The sequence below is a fragment of the Neophocaena asiaeorientalis genome, unplaced genomic scaffold (genome assembly GCF_003031525.2).
Source record: "Neophocaena asiaeorientalis asiaeorientalis breed wild unplaced genomic scaffold, Neophocaena_asiaeorientalis_V1.1 scaffold965, whole genome shotgun sequence".
Lineage (NCBI taxonomy): Eukaryota > Metazoa > Chordata > Mammalia > Artiodactyla > Phocoenidae > Neophocaena > Neophocaena asiaeorientalis.
In genome coordinates this window covers 233,170-251,650 of record NW_020172079.1, presented here as the reverse complement: position 1 = coordinate 251,650, position 18,481 = coordinate 233,170, and the positions used below count along the sequence as shown (strand labels likewise).

Here is an 18,481-nt window from a genome sequence, read left to right as displayed (position 1 = left end):
CCAGGGATCGAACCCGTGTCCCCTGCATTGGCAGGCGGATTCTCAACCACTGCACCACCAGGGGAGCCCCTTTAATTTTATTGAAATATAGTTGATTTACAATGTTGTGTTAGTTTCAGGTGTACAGCAGAGTGAGTCAGTTATACATGTATATATATACATATAAATGTATATATTCTTTTTTTACATTCTCTTCCATTATAGGTTTTTAACAAGATATTGAGTATAGTTCCATGTACTATACAGTAGGTCCTTGTTGGTTATCTATTTTATGTATAGTAGTGTGATATTTTCATCCCAAACTCCTAATTTTTCCCCACCATCCCCCTTTGGTAACCATAAGTTTGTTTTCTACGTCTGTGAGTCTGTTTCTGTTTCGTAAATAAGTTCATTTGTGTCATATTTTAGATTCCACATGTAAGTGCTATCATATGATATTTGTTTCTCTCTGTCTTACTTCACTTGGTATGATAATCTCTAGGTCCATCCATTGCTGCAAACGGCATTATTTCATTCTATTTTGTGGCTGAGTAATATACCATTGTATATATGTACTACAACTCTTTTATAGGATCAGCTGATTTTTTTTTTTTTTTTTTTGACTGCATCGGGTCTTTGTTGCTGCTTGCGGCCTTTCTTTAGTTGCAGCGAACAGGGGCTACTCTTTGTTGTGGTGCACGGGCTTCTCATTGCAGTGGCTTCTCTTGTTGCGGAGTGCGGGCCCTAGGGCGTGCGGGCTTCAGTAGTTGTGGCACGCGGGCTCAGCAGTTGAGGCTCGTGGGCTCTAGAGCTCAGGCTCAGTAGTTGTGGTGCACGAGCTTAGTTGCTCCGCAGCATGTGGGATCTACCTGGACCAGGGCTCGAAGCCGTGCCCCCTGCATTGGCAGGCGGATTCTTAACCACTGCACCACCAGGGAAGTCCTAGATAAGCTGATTTTTTAAAATGAGTTTATTTAATGTCGTTTTTAAAAATTAAGAAAATAGCAACGGTCATTTGCTGGTACGGCAGAAATCTTGAGCCTGAGATGGGAAGGAAGACGGTGACGGAGACTGTGGGATGGGAAACCTGGGGCGGGGGGAGGGTGGGACTGACCGGGAACGTGCTGAGTTGAGTGGAGGAGCCAGGGAACCCAGGGTCACTACCCAGAGAGCCTGTACAGAGGAGGATCTGGTGACATCCCACCCACCAAGAAGGTGGCTTGAGAAAGCAAGAAGGGTTTTGAGGACTGAGGAACTTAAAAGTCTGGTGGAGGAATGGGGCCCACGAGGGAGACAGAGGAGCTCACTGTCCAGGAAGCAGCACCCATGGGGCCCAGAGCCCGGAGAGAAGACAGGTGAGCAGAGGGCAGGCCGGAGATGGAGAGGGCACTGAGACCCCTGGCGGGAGTGGGGACGGAGTTAACAGGACGAAAGGAGGAAGAGGAGGACAGTGGCTTGAGGGGGAACAGGGGCAGAGGAGGGGCTTAGTTTGAGGAGGCCAGAGCATGAGTGCAGAGAGAAGGTGAGGAGAGAAGGAGTGGATGGGGGTGCGGTGGGGCGAGGATGAAGAGTCAACAGAAATGGAGTGGGACCAGACCTCCATCCCCGCCTTTTCAGCAGGTCAAGCCTGATGTGGGAAGCAGGGCACAGTGACTTTCCTTTCAGGGTTTGGCTGAAGTTCATCTGGTGGCTGGGGGAGTGGTCCAGTAGGCCTGAGAGGGGGCAGTCCTAGGTTTGGATTCAGTGGCCCCCAGGACTAGGTTGTTCTGGCCTCCCCACAGGCAGGCCGAGAGGACCGGCCACCTCACTGGAGGGCAAGTGCCCACTCAGCCGCAGGGCTGCTGGGGACAGGTGAGCAGGGCGGGTCCCTCCCTCCTTCCTTCTGTCCTCCCTGCTGGGCTGCGGGTTGGGCACTTACCTTCCCACTCCCTTCCAAGAGGACTTTGGCAGCTAGGAGACCAGAAGTCATGACAACAAAGCTCCTTAACAGGCCAGAGCCCCTGGATCTCCTGCATCTGCATCCAGGCAACTTGGGGCAATTGTCTCTTAACAAAGGTGAGCCCTCGAGTTGGCTGTTGACAGTGGGGAGATGGGGCGAGTTGGGCAGACTCACCATTGCCATCCCCCTACCCAAGGCAAGGAAGGCACAGCTGCCCCTCCTTTCCCATGAGAATTCCACGTGCTCCTTGGGAGCTGGAACCGACAGTGAGCTCATTCCCTCTGGGAGCCAAAACCAGAGAACCAAGGAGGGAGGCAAGGACAGAGAAGGAAATAGGAGGTCTGCAGCTGGTGAAAACTGGAGCCCATGGCCTGCCCCCTGTCCTATGCTGCCCACCAGCAAGCAGTGTACATGCCCAGTAAATCAGGGTGGTCCTCCAGGCTTCACAGAACCTGCAGCAGAGGCCCTGATGGTGAGAGGAGGGTCAGGGCCGTGCAGAGCTGTAAGTGTGAAGCAGGTTGTTTCCAGCCTCCCTGCCCAGGGCCCAGAACTAGCCTCACCACTCCTGGGCGTACTCCTTCTGTTCTGCGTCCCGGGGACGCACTAGCCGTGTACCTGTCTTATGCTGCGCATCGTGGGACGGCGCTTCCCGGTTGAGGGAGTGGGCAGGTTTGAGCTAGCATGGTGGACAAACATGTTGATGTTTATCTCAGTAGCTACTAATTCATTTTAGAAAAGAATTAAAACTAGCATATCAAATATCGTTTTGCAGATATTTTTGTTAGTGATACTAAATTTACTTTCTTGTACAATAAGTTTTAAGTGGATAAAAGTCTAAAGAAAGATATTAAGTAAATTATAGTAGATGGTATAGAAACACAACAAAAATTTACCATCATTTATCAAGCTTCTATTATGTGCCATGCATTGTTCTATGGAACAAAAGTTATGCCAGTGGTCGGTGTGTGACTGAGGCTTGAGAAACACTGCTTCAGGGCACAACTTTCTCCTTTTTCCAGGAGAGTAGACGGGAGCGGAGGGGGAGACCCAGATTCTTTGATACTCCAGAAAACTTCACCAGCTTACAGTCTTCTGGAGAGGGCAGCGTCTTGCTCAGTGAAGCAATAGAAGAGGAACAGTCCCAGATAATCCATAACCTAGGGCTAAACAGAGGCCAGATGTCACATAGGGGACAAAAACCAGAAGAGGAAGAACACTAACAGGTTGTATCGATCAGGGTACCACCAGCTGTTACAAAAAATATACCCCAAGGGTTTCATGGTTCAAATGCAACAGGTTATTTCTTGCTCAGCTAATAGTCTAGGCAGGTGCTCTGGGTGGGTGTGTGGCTCTCCTCCACATGGTGGTTCACGACACTGGATCTTCTATCTTACGGACTTTGTCATCCTCTACATTCAGGGGCGGGGAGCACACCTACACCTGAAGAGCCTTGGTCCAAGAGCAGCGCACTGCACATTCACACTGCACGGAGTGCAGCTCAGTAACGTGGCAGGTTGTAGCCTGCAGGAGAATCCCGAACCCAGGGGCCACGAGAGGGCTGAAATGCAGCCCACCTTCCTCTCACCGAGCCATGTGGCCTGAGGAAAAACTCCCTTTTTCTAACCCCAATGAAGATGCTGTGTGGACTGGCCTCTACCCTGGCCAGGGTTAGGGGAGCAGGGCATGGAAAGGGCTGAGATGGGGGAGAGAGAGAGAGAGAGAGAGAGAGAGAGAGAGCGAGAGAGAGAGAGAGAGGAACCTGAGCCTAGGTGGCACCATGTGGCCCCCTTTGTAGCCCCGCTGTTTCAGAGAGTGAGGCCAGCCCCTGAGCGGGGGCTGCCCCTCTCGCTCAGTGAGCCCTGTGCAGCTCTTCCTCAGCATAGGGCCGAGCTGAGGACTGGGATGCTGCCCGGTGGGGCAGTTGACCACCGTCCCACGCCCAGGTCTGTACAGACTTGTTCCACCCTGTGTCCGTGGTACCTGAGATCACCCAGTGTCAATGTCGGGGAGATGAGAATGGCTGGGACTAAGTGGAGAGGGGAGACCATGCGCCCTGATCCCAGGCCTCAGAGAAGGCTGCTCAGGTGGCAGCCCCCAGGCTGCTGCAGCCCCGTCCCTGCCAACATCACATGAGAGGCCCCTGGAGGCTTCGCTCAGCCCCAAGCCTCCCCCAGCCCCGTGCTCCTCTTGTGGCCAGGTGCTGGGAGTCCAGGGAGTTGGCAGCCAGCCTGGCCCCACTGTGCCTTCCCCCTCCTGTCTGCCAGGGCGGCCCGCTGGGACCTCTGCCTGGCCCAGCTGGTGCACAGCCGCAGGTGCCACTCTGCCTCACCTGTTTCTTGGTTAACCCGCGTATTCGTCACCCTTGTTTTTTACACCTTTCGCCATCCCACCTGCCTCACTGTAAATACTGCAGCATCAACATGCTGACACTGGTCCCCAGGATGGGCACCAGCGGGCCTCTGGGGAGCTCCAGCCCCTTAGCAGCGGGACCAAGCAGAGCAGGCGATGGCAGCAAGAGTGTGCCAGCTCTCCAGACCCTACCCTCACAGAGACGTCAAAAGACCAGGGCTCTGGGCCCGGCGCTGCCCAGGGGTGGTCATCCAGCAACCAGGGGAAGCAGTGCTGCGTGGTGCTGACAGAGCGTGTGCCCTGGAGGCAGGCAGCTGGGGCGCACATCCCAGTGTGCCCCCGCCACCAGCTGAGTGAGCTCGGGCTGGTCTCGTAACCCGTCTGAGCTGTGGTTTCTCCAATTATAGAAGGGGGGAAAACGATAATACTGGTGAACATTAAATGAAATAAAGCCATTGGGAAGCTCTCACTAAATACAAGCTACTGCTATTATCTCTTAGGACTCCTTGACCACCAGAGTTCTGAGCAGATGTGTCTCTCTGTGTGTGTATCTGTGTGTCTCTGTGCATCTTTGTGACTAAGTCATCAGCTCCTAGGCTCACAGAAGACCCCAGGGAGGCCGCAGCCCTAGGCTTGCCGGTCCTCTGGGCTGGTTGGCTCGGCCTACCCTGGCCCCTGACCCTAGAGGTCCCTCCTCAACCCCAACCCTGGCAGTCTTCCACCACTACTAGCCTTTGGCAAAAACTCATAATTCCTGATTTTCTACCTGAGACGTCTTGTCTGTAGCTCAGAGCCCCACCTCTCAGCCCATGAGAAGGTCTGGTGTGCGTCAGTTCCACCTCATCAGCTGGCCCTCAATGTGTGCGGCTGGGGGCCTCCGTCTGCATGGTCCCCCTTGCTAACAAAGGGAGATAGGGAGCAGGGTCCTGCTAGAATTTCACGTTAGTGTTGAGCTTTCCTTGTAGTTATTCTGCTGGGTGTGTTCTATTTAAATCACTTCATGCAGGGTTTCCATTTACCATAAAGATATGAAGGTCGTAAGTACAAAGGTGTGTCTAAGAAAAATGATGGGCATCAGGTGGAACAGAACTTGGGCAGAAGTTAGAAGGTGTTCAAGGGATAATGTTGGGAAAGAATGATCTGGTCTAGTGGTTTTCAAGCGTTTTGGCCTGAGAACACCTTTACATTACACATTATAATTTTTAAAAAATTACTGAGGACCCCAATAAACATTTTGTTTATGTAGGTTATAGCTATCAATCTTTATTGTATTAGAAATTAAAAATAAGACAAATTTTTTCAGTATTTATTCATTTAAAAGTAACTATAATAAACCCATTACATATTAATACAAATAACATTTTTATGAAAATTAATCTCAATATATTGTCTAAAAATACTTCAGTAAGCAGAATATCGTTGTCTCACATTTTTACACATCTCTTTAATGTCGGGCTTAATGGAAGACAGCTGCGTTTCTCACACATGCATCTGTGTTTAGTTCATTGTGATGTGTTGTTAGGTCGGAGAGTCTGAATCACATTTGGCCCCACACAAACACATGGTAGAAAAGGGAGTATTTTACCAGCCTTTTCAAATAGTCCTTCTTTGAAATTCACTAAAATTATTTTATTTAGTTAGTTTTGGCTGCGTTGGGTCTTCGTTGCTGCGCGCGGGCTTTACTCTAGTTGCGGTGAGCGGGGGCTACTCTTCGTTGCGGTGCGCAGGCTTCTCATTGCAGTGGCTTCTCTTGTTGTGGAGCACGGGCCCTAGGGCTTCAGTAGTTGTGGTACATGGGCTCAGTAGTTGTGGTACATGGGCTCAGTAGTGGCGCACGGGCTTAGTTGCTCCGCAGCATGTGGCATCTTCCCGGATCCCGGACCAGGGCTCAAACCCATGTCCCTTGCATTGGCAGGTGGATTCTTAACCACTTCGCCACCAGGGAAGTCCCAAGCAGTAGTTTGTGTTTTTGGTTTTTTTTGTTTTTGTGTTTTGCGGGCCTCTCACTGTTGTGGCCTCTCCCGTTGCGGAGCACAGGCTCCGGACACGCAGGTTCAGCAGGCTGGGCTCACGGGCCTAGCAGCTCCACGGCATGTGGGATCTTCCCGCACCGGGGCACGAACCCATGTCCCCTGGATCGGTGGGTGGATTCTTAACCACTGTGCCACCAGGGAGGTCCCTAGAGATTCTTTTAATTCATAATTTTGACCACTTCCTCAAGGACATTCTTAAGTAGAACTGGCGTTGGTTTTATTGTGACTGAACAATGGCAAAGAACAGAATGGCAGCTGGTACAGTTCGGTGCCACTGCTTCCTGCAAAGGGACTGCGGTTTTGTCTCCCGTTGCTTTTGTACCATCAGTGCAGGCAGAGAAGCCAATAACATCGTTATAGAGTTAGGAAAACAGTTTTGATCTTGTGGACCCCTCAGAGACCCCCAGGGGTGTGCGGGCCACCCTTTGAGAATCACTGATCCAGCCAACCTCTTCCTTGTGCCTTTGAGGACAGAGACTCCGAAAACAGATGAGACTTGCCCAGGGTCGCAGGGTCAGTCAGGCAGGACGTGGACACCTGGTGCACTGCCCCAGGCTGTGTCCCTGAGGTCCAAGAAACAAGTGACACGCTCCTTTTCAAACAAAAACATCATCCGATCACTTTTTTTTTTTTTTTTTCTTTTTGCGGTACATGGGCCTCTCACTGTTGTGGCCTCTCCCGTTGCGGAGCACAGGCTCCGGATGCGCAAGCTCAGCGGCCATGGCTCACGGGCCCAGCCGCTCCACGGCATGTGGCATCTTCCCGGACCAGGGCACGAACCCGCGTCCCCTGCATCGGCAGGTGGACTCTCAACCACTGCACCACCAGGGAAGCCCCCGGTCACTTTAATGGATGGTGCGGGAACTGATGTCTCCAGCGAGGAGACGAGGAGGGAAGGGGTGTCAGCAAATAAGCCCAAGGAGAGGCACCATCAGCCAAACCTGTCATCTCCAGAACCTGCCGGCCTCCCATCATGTACATGCTGTTTCAGCTTCCATCTTTTCTCTTCCACATTGTGTCACTAATGTCTCCCAGCTGAGGCGGCTCTAATTAATCTATTCACCACTATCACTTTGTGTTCTGAAGAGAAGAGGTTGTCCATTATCACTTTTCTTTCCCTTTGACTGAGCTCTGTGTGGGTAATTTCATTCTGCCCTTGTTCGTTTCTTAGAAATTTAGCCTATCCAATTTTAGTTCTTTCACCCATCTCAGGACATTGAGCTCAGGAGAAAGGAGGCAGAGGATTTGGAAATTTCTGTCCCTTTCATCTTAAAGTTTATTTTGGACTGAATAGTGCCTGCCTGGTGGTTCAGCTGTCCTCCCCGGCGCCATCTAGGAGAGCCTCCCAGGAGGTATAGACTGGTAGGTCTGGACCCACCAAGGGGAGAAGGGCAACAAGAGAAAGTGGCACCACCCAAGGCTGTTCCAGAGGGGTTGCTGATTGGGGTTTTAGGCAAGCATGCTTCCCTACTCCATCCTTGGGATCTGAAGCAATCGGAAGCCGTGGTGACATAAACACACCACTGCCCCAGAGGGCCCAGGACAGCTGCTGTCCTGCACCCCCCATCTCTGCCAGTCACCCACCTAGGACACCCCTCTGCACTCTTGCCGGCTATCGCTGGCTGGGGCACTGCCCTCCTCTGCAGGCCCTGCTCGCCCCCTTCTACACTGGCCTCAGCGTTTCCCGCCCCATACCCGACAGTCTCCCTACCCACCTCTGGCCCTGAAAAACCCCTGCCAGGGTGGTTTTAGGAGACACACGTGGTAGCTTCACCTAAGAACAGCACAGCTGGGGAGAAGGCCAAAAGCCATGCCTCCTGAGAAGGGCCGGGGGCCTGAGAATGTCCCCAGACCCACACTCAGGGAGTGTTAGCATCTGCTCTGTAAGGCTCCATCCTGGAGCTGCCCACAGTGGGGCCCAGGCTGCCGCCAGCGCTCTCCCTGGGTTGGGGGTACACAGTTCGTACTGCACTCGGTCTGTGTGAGAGCTCCTGGACCATCTGTGCGGGCTGGGTACGGTTCTTCATTTAATGTCCATGGGCTGTGTGGACCTCTGAGCCCACCATTGTCCAAAGGTCCTGTTGATAGCTGGAGGGGTGTCTGATGCCCTCCAGGATCCACTGCTTCCTGGCAAGGCCCTCGGCTTCCCCTTTAATTCCCCCGTGAAGAGCAGTCTCTGGACTGTGCCTGCCTTGTGGGCACAGCTGACCCATGACTGCCTGCTCCCAGTCATACACCCCTCGCATCCCCCGTCCGCACCAGTTTCTCCTTGAGCTGTGGCCCTTACTTAGTGGCTGCCTTCTTGGAGGAGCCTTCCCGGACTCTACAGCTTGGTTGATGTGTCTGACGCCCCCACTGGACAGCAGGCTTGGGTGGGCAGTTTCCAGATCCTGCTGGCTGCCGTATCCCCGGCACCCAGCCCTGGGCTCAGCCAGCCTGTGGTGAGCAAACATTTACTGGACTAGCACTGGCTCCTTCTGCTTAACTTGGGCCAGGGCCAGGGGTGGGACGCACACCAATTACAGGGTCTGGCAGATGGTTTCTGAGTGGAAACTTTTAGGTGTCGAGCGCTAGAACCAGTGAGCGCTGGAACCCGGGCCAAAGTCATCCCCACAACCCCCTGGTTCTTGAAGATACATAGCAAGCCAGAAGGAAAAGCTGCTTCTAAACAACTGGAAGATCCAGTGGTTTTGAGACGGAAAAGGGTGTGATCCTTCAGAAAATGAGGGTCTTCAGAAAACCCAAGTCTTTCCCCGCTCCTCAGGAGGCAGCCTGGGCTCAAAACAGAAGGTTTTCAGAAGGGCTTAGGACAAATCAATCCCTGAGGAATCCTCTGAACCCAGCTGGAGGTCTTAGGAGAGTCTTCCTGTTACAAGGCCCCAGGCTCCTGACAAAGATGGGACCATGGGACAGAGGGAGGGGACGTCAAGGGGGCAGTTGTCCCATGATGTGTTCAGGGCTGGGGAGATGCAGACAGTCTCTCCTTATGCCTAAATATTTCTCTTTCTGCCAAACGTGAAAGTTCCTAAGGTGGGGACCCCACTCGGTAGTGGGTGTACTATGGATAAGTGAGTGAATGGGTGGGTGGCTACATAGATCAAAGAGGAGTGAAAGGAATGAAAGGGGTGCACAAATGAAGAATGAAGGGATGGGCAGACGCTGTGGAAGGATAGAAGGGAGGTGCAGGGATGGGCGGGTGGTTGTGGGAGTGAGTTGGTTGATGGATGAACAGGGGTGGCTGATGGGTGATGATGTAATGGGTGGGTGGACGCCTGATGTTGGATGGGTAGGTACCCTAGATAGGGGGTGAGGGATGTGTGGATGGATGGCTTGAGAAGGGATGGCACAGCTAAAAGGAGGCAAGATTAGAAACAGCACCCAACCCTTGGTTCTGCTGTAGCATCTTTCTGGAGAGCCAGGAAGGTTCCCTTCACTAAGGCAAGTGGTAGGCCTGTGAGGTGCCCCCCTCTCCCCCCAGAGACCCTGTGCCTGACAGTGTGCTCTAGGCACAGGCCTTGCGACGTACTCCTAAGTCCAAGTGAAGAAAGAGCCCCAAGCATGCCCAGCCCTGAACTGCTAAGTGCCTGTAGTGCCTCAAGTTTTGCCACTAACAAAAAAAACCTCATAGATGCTTAAAATACCCTGGGGACCACCACTTCCACTGAGAGTCACAGTTAGGGAGCCATGTGCCAGGCCAGGGAAGCAGGGGTGAGGGAGGGGGCCCCTCTCTCCCCGACCTCCCCCAGCGGCAGATGGGAAGGGAGGGTCACTCCCCTGCAGTGCAAGAGAGAATGTAACTGCCGCATTTCCTCAGATGCAGGGCCCTGGGTAGCATGTACGAAGTGCCCAGAATGTGCACGCTGCCATTCTCCATCTGCTGACATTGCAGTACTCAGGCTGGGCCTCCAACATCGGGAGTCTGTTTGTCTCTTTCCCAAGGCAGCTGTGCCCACTGGGCCTGGCCTGCCTGGTCTGTTGGGTTGGGCTTGTCCAGCTTGCCCTCTTTCTCCTGTTGGCCTGTGCACTCCTGCCCCCTGGTGGGAGCTGGGGCTACTGCAGTGCACGCGGCAGGGCTGGGCAGAATGGAGACTTCCCTGCAGCTGGAGGACTGGTGTGTGTGTGTGTCTGTGTATGTGTGTGTGTGTGTGTACATGCACACAGTCACACTTTACTTGGTCTAAAAGATGAGAGAAGGAGGAAAACTCTGAAAGATCCAAAGCAGCTCTTCAAACAGAAGCGGTTATAATTACTATGATTATTGTTATCATGCTTACCTGAGAAACCTTGTACAAAGTGGGCTTATTTTATGTCAGCTTGTTGTTTGTGTCTCAGAGACCTCACCTTTGCTTATAGTAACTAGCATTTGTGGGGCTCTTTATGTTGCAAAGCTGTGTCATGTCGATTTAGCCTCTTTTATCTGCACAAACAACCCTGTGAGGTGGGAACTAATAAGAGAGCAGAGGCTCAGAGAGGTTAAGTGGTCTGTCCAAGGTCACAAAGCTAAAAAAAAAGCTGCAGAGCCAGGATTTGAACCTGGGTCACCTGACTGAAAATTCCTATTCGCTTCCCCACCATATCCTTTGCATTTCCTCTCTTGAGAGAGAAGAGGCTCTCTCTCAAACTTTAGTTCCAAGCCCCTTTGCTCAGCGGAGAGGGGAAGAGTTTTGCAGACCCAAGTGTTTACCATGGACTTGGCAGTCCCAGCTTCAGATGATGAATACGCCAGGCACTTGCAAGGCCCTGCAGTGCCTAGCGTATGCGCAGAGATGTGTGGTGTTCATTGCCAGTGGCTCAGCCAGGCCAATGCCAGCTTCCCTGTGTCACCACTCATCCCACCATCACCCCTGGTGTGGCACAGCACAGGCTGGCACCTGCTGCGTCTCTGAGAAGGGTGACCAGGAGACACTGGGCAAGAGAAGCTGGTGCAGGGGGGCTCTCTGTGGCCCAGAGTGGGCAGGCGGGAAGGGGCCTGTGGGCCATGGGAGCCCACACCCCTCTTCATAGTATGGGTTCCGGCTCTCAGGACCAGCTGGCTGACTAGAGATAGCTTTCTGGAAGTAGAACCCCTCACCCCTGGACACCAGCAGGCAGCCCCACTGACAGGCGCCTGGATCGCAGGTGCTGCTTCCCAAGCACACTCACGGCCAGTCCCCAGTAGTCCATGTCCCCGTGGCAGGGGGCCCTGGGCTGCATGTCACAGTGAGGGACCCCTGTGTACTGTCAGTTCACGGGGGCAGCTGCTCCCATCACCACCCTGGGCACCCTGATCCCCAGCGTTGGCCCAGGGCAGCCCACTTCTGGGAGGCACCCTGTGCTGAGCTCCCCACCCCACCAAATGCCGGAGATGCCCCCATCTCCATGTGCCGCTTCCTCTCCCTGCCCACCCCTTTCTCCAGATGCTCATGGGTAGGGTTTCTATGGGGTTCTCTAGTGTTGCGGGGCTTTCCAAAAGAATCTCACCACTTTCTAGAGCAGCTTCAGGACATCTACATGTCACCGTTAAGATGTCATTTAACCAGAAAGGTTACATTGGCTCTGATGAAAAGAAATGTTAATGCTGATTTTAAATCATGGATATGGTGAGAAGAATCCTGCAGGTGTCCCTGAGAGTCATAACCTCTCCGGAGCCTCCTGATCCAAAACCCATGAGAATGGCATCTTGTATGACAGTCTGTAGGTCCATCCACATCTTACAGAGTGAAGTAAGTCAGAGAGAGAAAAACAAATATCGTATATTAACGCATATGTGTGGAACCTAGAAAAATGGTACAGATGAACCGGTTTGCAAGGCAGAAATAGAGACACAGACACAGAAATAGAGGCAAACGTATGGACACCCAGGGGGGAAAGCTGGGTGGTGGTGGTGGTGGGATGAACTGGGAGATTGGGATTGACATGTATACACTAATATGTATTAAATAGATAACTAATGAGAGCTTGCTGTATAGAAAATAAATAAAACTCAAAAAAAAATGGCATCTTGCCTGTGGTTCACATTCAGAAATGCAGGGTCCCAGCATGTCCTTAAATGTCTCACCCCTTCCCACGCCCCCACCCCTAGGCATCCCGAGGGTAGGCAGATTGGCCTCCTCTTCTCTTTCTGGTCCCCAGGAAGCTGGGGAGCTGGGGCGGCAGCACGGCCCACCCCTCAGGTCCTCCCTGTGCTAGTGCTCTGTTTGCTCACACGACAGCTCTATGAAGAGAATGATGATACTGTCACCCCATTTTTCAGGGTAGGATGCTGAGCCCAGAGACGTTAAGGCCCTGCTCAAGCCAGGACCCCAGTTCTGGGTGGTGCCTTGAGCCTGTGGCCGGAGCCCCTAGAAAGCCGCAGGACTGGAGCCCCAAGGCAGGGGTGACCAAAGGGTGCTGTCGGGAAAGGAGTGAGTCTTGGCGGGGGGGTGTGTGGCATGGGAACTGGACGTTACAGCACGGGCAGCCCCAGCCCATAGAGAATGGCGGCCGGGGAGGGGTGGGCATACTGGGTACTTTGTAAGTGCCAGACCCAAGCCACCCAGGCCCGTGCGTCTGAGGGAGGGCAGCGGTCACGTTCTCTGTCACGTGCAGGGAGCACCCCTCCCTTGCTCTCTGCCGCTGGGGGCAGTGCGAGAGAGGGGCCCACTTCCCTAGCCCCGGGCTGGCAGATGGCTCCCTAACTGACCCTCAGTGGAAACGGTGCCCTGCAGGAGCATGTTAGACATTTGTGAGGTGTCTGTGGCAGTGGCAGTAATTGGGGCACTACAGGCACTTAGTGGCTGGGGGCCAGGCATGCTGGTGTGTGACAGCGGCACACAGTGACGAATGTCCTGCACCCACTCAGCCCAACTGTGCAGGGCCCTGCCAGGCACGGTGTCAGTGAACAGCCTCCCTCAGCTCCTTGCAGGACTGTCTCCAGAAGCCCACCAGATGGCCTCTAGTGTCCAATACGTGGCCAGTGCCCACAGGGCATCTTAGTGCCCCCCACACAGGAAACATAGCGCAGCACGTGGGCGCGGACGTGTGCCCAGGCATGACAGGAAGAGGGGAGGAACTGTGTCGGCCGCAGTAACGGGTTGGGTCTGCCTGGAGGAGGTAAGCCTGGTATTGGCCTCGGCACACCAGGCAGTGTATTGTCAGGACTCTTTGGGGTGCACGTGCAAAAATAAACCAAGTCTTTAACTAGGTTAAGAAAAAGTCAGAGGATTGATTGAGGTAGCCTGAAAGCCAGAGGTATGTGTGGCCGCAGGCACAGCTAGACCCTGTGTCCACGCTGGAGCCGTGGGACAGAGGAAGTCCCACCCAAAGTGCTCAGACTGAGTCGGGGAAAGAGTGCTTTCCTTCAGGCAAGCAGAGGTTCTGGTGCCCCAAAAGGAGGGAATGGGAGCCACATAGGTAGAGGGGGCAGCCATCCAGCAGAAAAGGATGGAGCAGATCAGAGGGGATGGGCCGTTCGCTGCCACCTCGAAGCTGGTCACTGCCCCAGCATCCTCCACTGAGTAACACTGCACAGGTCAGACATAGTGGGTCTGCCCCGGTACATGCGTCTGCTTTGTCACACCTCATGCTGCCGGGACAGCTGGGCATGCTCTGACCAGCAAGAGGTGGCAGCGCCATGGGGGCTGTAGCAGAGGGCAAGGTGCTGGAAAATGCCTCTCCCCACCCCGCCACTGGCCCAGGAGGGGACCTGGACAGGAAGGTCAGGCCCAGTGTGAGCCGCATCCCCCAGGGCCCCAAAGGCAGGAAGACAAAGGGACAAGGCCCCCCTCTGGCTCTATTAATTGCTTGTTAAGCTTGACCCCCACAGGGCTGGCCCAGCCCGACAGCTGCCACTGTCCTCCAGGGTGCATCGGCAAGGCCCCTTCCTCCCGCCATGCCTGACCCTTCCTACCTTCCTCCTTACCCATCTCCCCTACCTTTAGTCAGGGGGCTGGGCTGGACACCAGTGTCTGAGATGCAAGTCCAGGGCTGTTGGCTGGAGCACAGTAGAGGTTAACGTTGGGTCCAGGCTCTCCCACTTACTAGCTGTGTGACCTTGAGCAAGTTACCTCACCTCTGAGCTTCAGCCTCCCCATCTGTTAAACAGGATGGCTACCGGGCAGAGCTGCTGTCATGGTTGAATGAGACACAGTGTTGTTGAAATGGACAAGATGAGAGGAGTTGGGAGATAGAGAGGGTGGAGTGAGAAATCGAGGCCGTGCCTGACAGTAAAATGCCAAGGACCCATTCATCTCACAAATGCTGCTGAGCACCAACAACTATGTACAGAGCGTTGTGAGGTGGGGGTGCTGTGAAAAGCCAGGAGATTATCCCTGCCCTGAGGAGCAGCACACGCAGCACCAGCTGTGATGTGGAGTGGTCGGTGTGCGTGGGGGCAGACTCTGCCTGGGGCGTGGAGGAGGGCCTCCCTGAGGCAGTGACACTTGAGATGGGGAAGAGCCGGGGGAAGGATGTTCTGGACGATGGAGCACCCTGAGGTGAGATGACCCTGGCTACCTGGGGAACAGAAGGAAAGGCTGTGTGCTTGGAGGCCAAGGTAAGGAGTTTGGAATTTAGGGATAATGGGAAGCTACTGAAAGAGTTTAAACAGGGACAGTTATTGTGTCCATTAGGATCAGGTTTGACTGTGAATATCCGAGACCTAGAAAATAGTGCTTTAAATGAGGTATAAGTTTAATTTCAATGTAAAAAAAAAAAAGTCATCAAGGACCTGACTGTTTTTAGATCACCCATCCACTGTCCCCAGGGTGTAGACCTTGTCTTCATGATCCAAGTTGGCTGTTAGAGTTCCAGCCATCACAGGCTTCAGGAAGGAGGAAGTGAGAGAAAAAGGGTGCATCTTCCCTTTACAAAGACTTCTCCAAAGACCTCACTACACTTTGGCTTACCTCCCCATGGGTAGGACGGGTCACATGGTCACATCTTTGCCACAAGCAAAATTAGGAAAAGAAGTCTTTAAGTTGGATATCAGTGTGCCCAGTTAAAAAAATTGTGTGTTCTTTCTCTACGGTCTCCTGCTGGCTGCTATGTGGCAGAAAGACTGAAGAGAAGCAAGAGGAAGGCAAAGAACCCTTGGGAGGGGGCTCGGGGCAGCCAGGGAAAGATGGTGGTGGCTCGGACTCAGGGCTGTGCAGGAGGAGATGGGGAGAAGTGGACATTGGGAGGGAGGTGGCAAAATCAAGGATGACTCCTAGTCTTTGAGTCTGAGCAGTTGGGCCGATGGTTGTGGTGTGCACTAAGCTGGGGAAGATAGGAGAGAAACAGAAGGGCAGACAGAGAGGTGTCGCCAGCACAGGACCTTGCCCCACCCCTGCCTCTGCCACACCTCGGTGATGAGATGGAGCTGGGAGGACAGCGCCAGGCCAGCCTTCCCCAAACCATGCACTGCATCCCACTGGAGTGGGATTCCCAAGATTCCAGACCACACACAGAGGAGCATGAAGTGGCTTTGTGGAGGCCCATGGTTTCGAAACCACACCCTTGAGTGGCCTGGCTGAGGCACAGTGCGGCTCTAGGTGGGAGGGTGTCTCTCCCCCAGCAGGAAGTCTTGCCCTACCCATCCCTCAGGCCCCGACTCCCTTCTCACAGATCAGGCAGGAACCTTGAAGGAGGGGTCCACAGGAGGAAGTCTGGGAAACTGGCCCGGTTTATCACAGTCATCCCACAGGTGGGAAAGCAGGCTGAGATTTCTCGAGGTCACGCAGGCACACAGAAGCAGCATCAGCACATAGGCCCTGACTCACAGACCTGTTTTTAGCCCCAGGTGGAGGCACCAACTCTGCTCACCCACGCCTGCATCCCTGAGTCACCGCCTGCCTAAGGCACCCAACGCCTCAGTCCCAGGGCCAGCTTTGCAGGTGGCTGCCCCCAGGGGAGGCTGCGGTGCTGAAGAAACTCATCTCCTAGATGGACGGGGACCCACGCTCTCCTGGTGGGCAGCCCTCTCTGTCAGCTGAGGGTGACTTTGGGAATCCGAGGGCTGATGTCTTCGGGACAACTAGTCCCTAGGGAGCTAGGTCTGGGCCAGCATCATGGGCATGGCCTGCTGGCCTCCAGGCCAGTTGTGGCTTCCTTCCCAGGGCAGGCAGGCAGAAGGGGACACAGTGCCAGCATTTTCCCATTGACCACCTGCAGTAGACCGGCTCTGAGACATAAGTAGCTATTTAGCTGGACAGCTGGATTCCGGAAGTCTCCACAGAAGGCTTTGGCCCCACGTACCTTGGTGCAGAATATTTTGTTGGCTACAAGTCTTCCAGGCGTTGACCTTGTCTCCTTCGTGTCTCTCCCACCGCGAAGGACACCTGCAGATTTCCAGCACCTCCGCTCGCTTCCTGAGCCGCGTGCAGCAGGCTGGGGAGCCTGGGTCTCTGGCTTACTTGGAGGACGGCAGGGTTGAAAGGGCTCGAGAGTGGAGCAGTGGTCTAGTAACGATTACCGTGCCCTTGAGTAAAGGACCCTCTGTTGCTTCCCCTCTCCCTGACCAGGCCTAGGGCTGAGCCCTTGTCCCGGTGCCCTAGCAGGTGCCCGGCCGGGGCTTCTGTCCCCACCGAGGCCTCAAAGCCGCCGTCCATGTCTCCTCACAGGCCGATGCCAAGATGGTGTGTGATGTGGTGAGTCGAATGGAAGACACGGAGCCCTTCTCTCCAGAGCTGCTCTCTGCCATGATGCGACTCTGGGGCGACTCAGGGATCCAGGAGTGCTTCAACAGGTCCCGGGAGTATCAGCTCAACGACTCCGCCAAATAGTGAGTGTCCCAGGCAGGCGGGAGGCCGAGAGTGGGGCAGCAGTGCGGGCGTGGAAGGGGCTGGGGTCAGTGGGGCAAGGAGGTGCCCTTGCTGAGGTGGGAACCGCTGTGAGGTGTTCTGCCTCGGGCGTCAGGAAGGAAGGAGAAGGGGCTTCTCCTCCTGCCCCCGGGATGAGAAGGAGGCCAGGGAGGTGGGGGGCACAAGCCGACAACAGGGCTCCCAGAGGCCCAGGGGCCATCACCTGCTTGCTCTGGAGGGGGCCTGGCCCTCCAGAAGGAAGATTGTCAGTGTAGCAGTGTTTTTGCCCCCGGAGAACCCTTGACCCTATAAGTACAAATCAAGGGCAACATAGACAGAAAATAACTTACATGGTGCCCTTTTGTCTTCTTTTTGAGAAAATAATACCTTTTCCATTCCTCTATCTTTAAAATTAAAAATAAGGAATATGTAACCCATCAGATAAGTAAAATAAATAATCAAACATACACTTTAATACTGTGTTATAACTAATAAGGGGAAGAAAAGGACAGAGGAGAGAGAGGGACCCGGTGGGGCAGGCGAGGAGAGGGGGTGAAGCAGCTGAAAGCCAGAGAGGGCTGGAAGGGTAGGAGAGGGGAAGGCAGAGGGAATAACAGGGGATCACAGGACTGCCTGCTGCAGCCTTGTCACTCCAGGCGTCTGGAAGTTTACATGCCCTTGGCCCCTAGATCGGGGGCTCCAGGCCTCTGGGAATGATCTGTGGTGGTCAGGGACACGCCTTCTGTTTTGAAGACATTGTCACTGCACTCCAGCTTTCAGGAAACGCACCCACTTTTACAGTCTCATGTCCAGGTTTTCAGTGGGAGCCTCTGGGCTTAAACCCCACTATATTAGGACACCTGTGCTCCGACACTGATCTGCTCAGCTTCCTCACCAGCGCTTCTCACCTGGGGCCACTTTGCCCCCAGGAGACATTGGCAATGTTTGGAGGCATTTTCAATGGTCCTGACTAGGGTGGTGCTACAGATGTCTAGTGGGGTAGAGGCCAGGGATGCTGCTGACTTCCTACAGACACACTGTACAGTCCTCCATAGCAAAGAATTACCTGACCCAAAATGTCAGTATCGCCAAGATTAAGAAACGCTGGTCTCCACGGTGCCGATGTAGCGGAGGCTAACGCCAAGAAAACAGCGCTCACTAGTGGATGCTGGGACATTGCCATTGGCTGTGACGAGAGCTAACAAACCGGGGACTTGTCTTCCCATCTCTGCACACCTAGATTGTCCACGGGGCAGGTGCCTGGGTCCCGTGAGTCCCAGGTGGTAGCAACACAGGCCCCAGCCACTGATGAGCCCCCAGGACACCTTGGTGGACCAGGGGTGCGAGCCCAAAGGTTCAAGTCCACACCTCTCTCTGTACACTCAAGTCACAGACCTCAACCCAGGTCGCCCCCTCAACGCACAGCCATTCAGGCCTGGAGA

At 54.0% G+C, this 18,481-nt stretch overlaps 1 protein-coding gene across 1 annotated transcript in view; it reads left to right on the top strand.

The window, feature by feature from the left end:
- Nucleotides 1-18,481, top strand: part of GNAO1 (G protein subunit alpha o1) — a 152,817-nt gene that overhangs the window by 121,355 nt on the left and 12,981 nt on the right. The window contains 1 exon segment of the mRNA XM_024751432.1: nucleotides 16,860-17,020. Within this exon segment, the coding sequence (XP_024607200.1) occupies nucleotides 16,860-17,020 (161 nt within the window).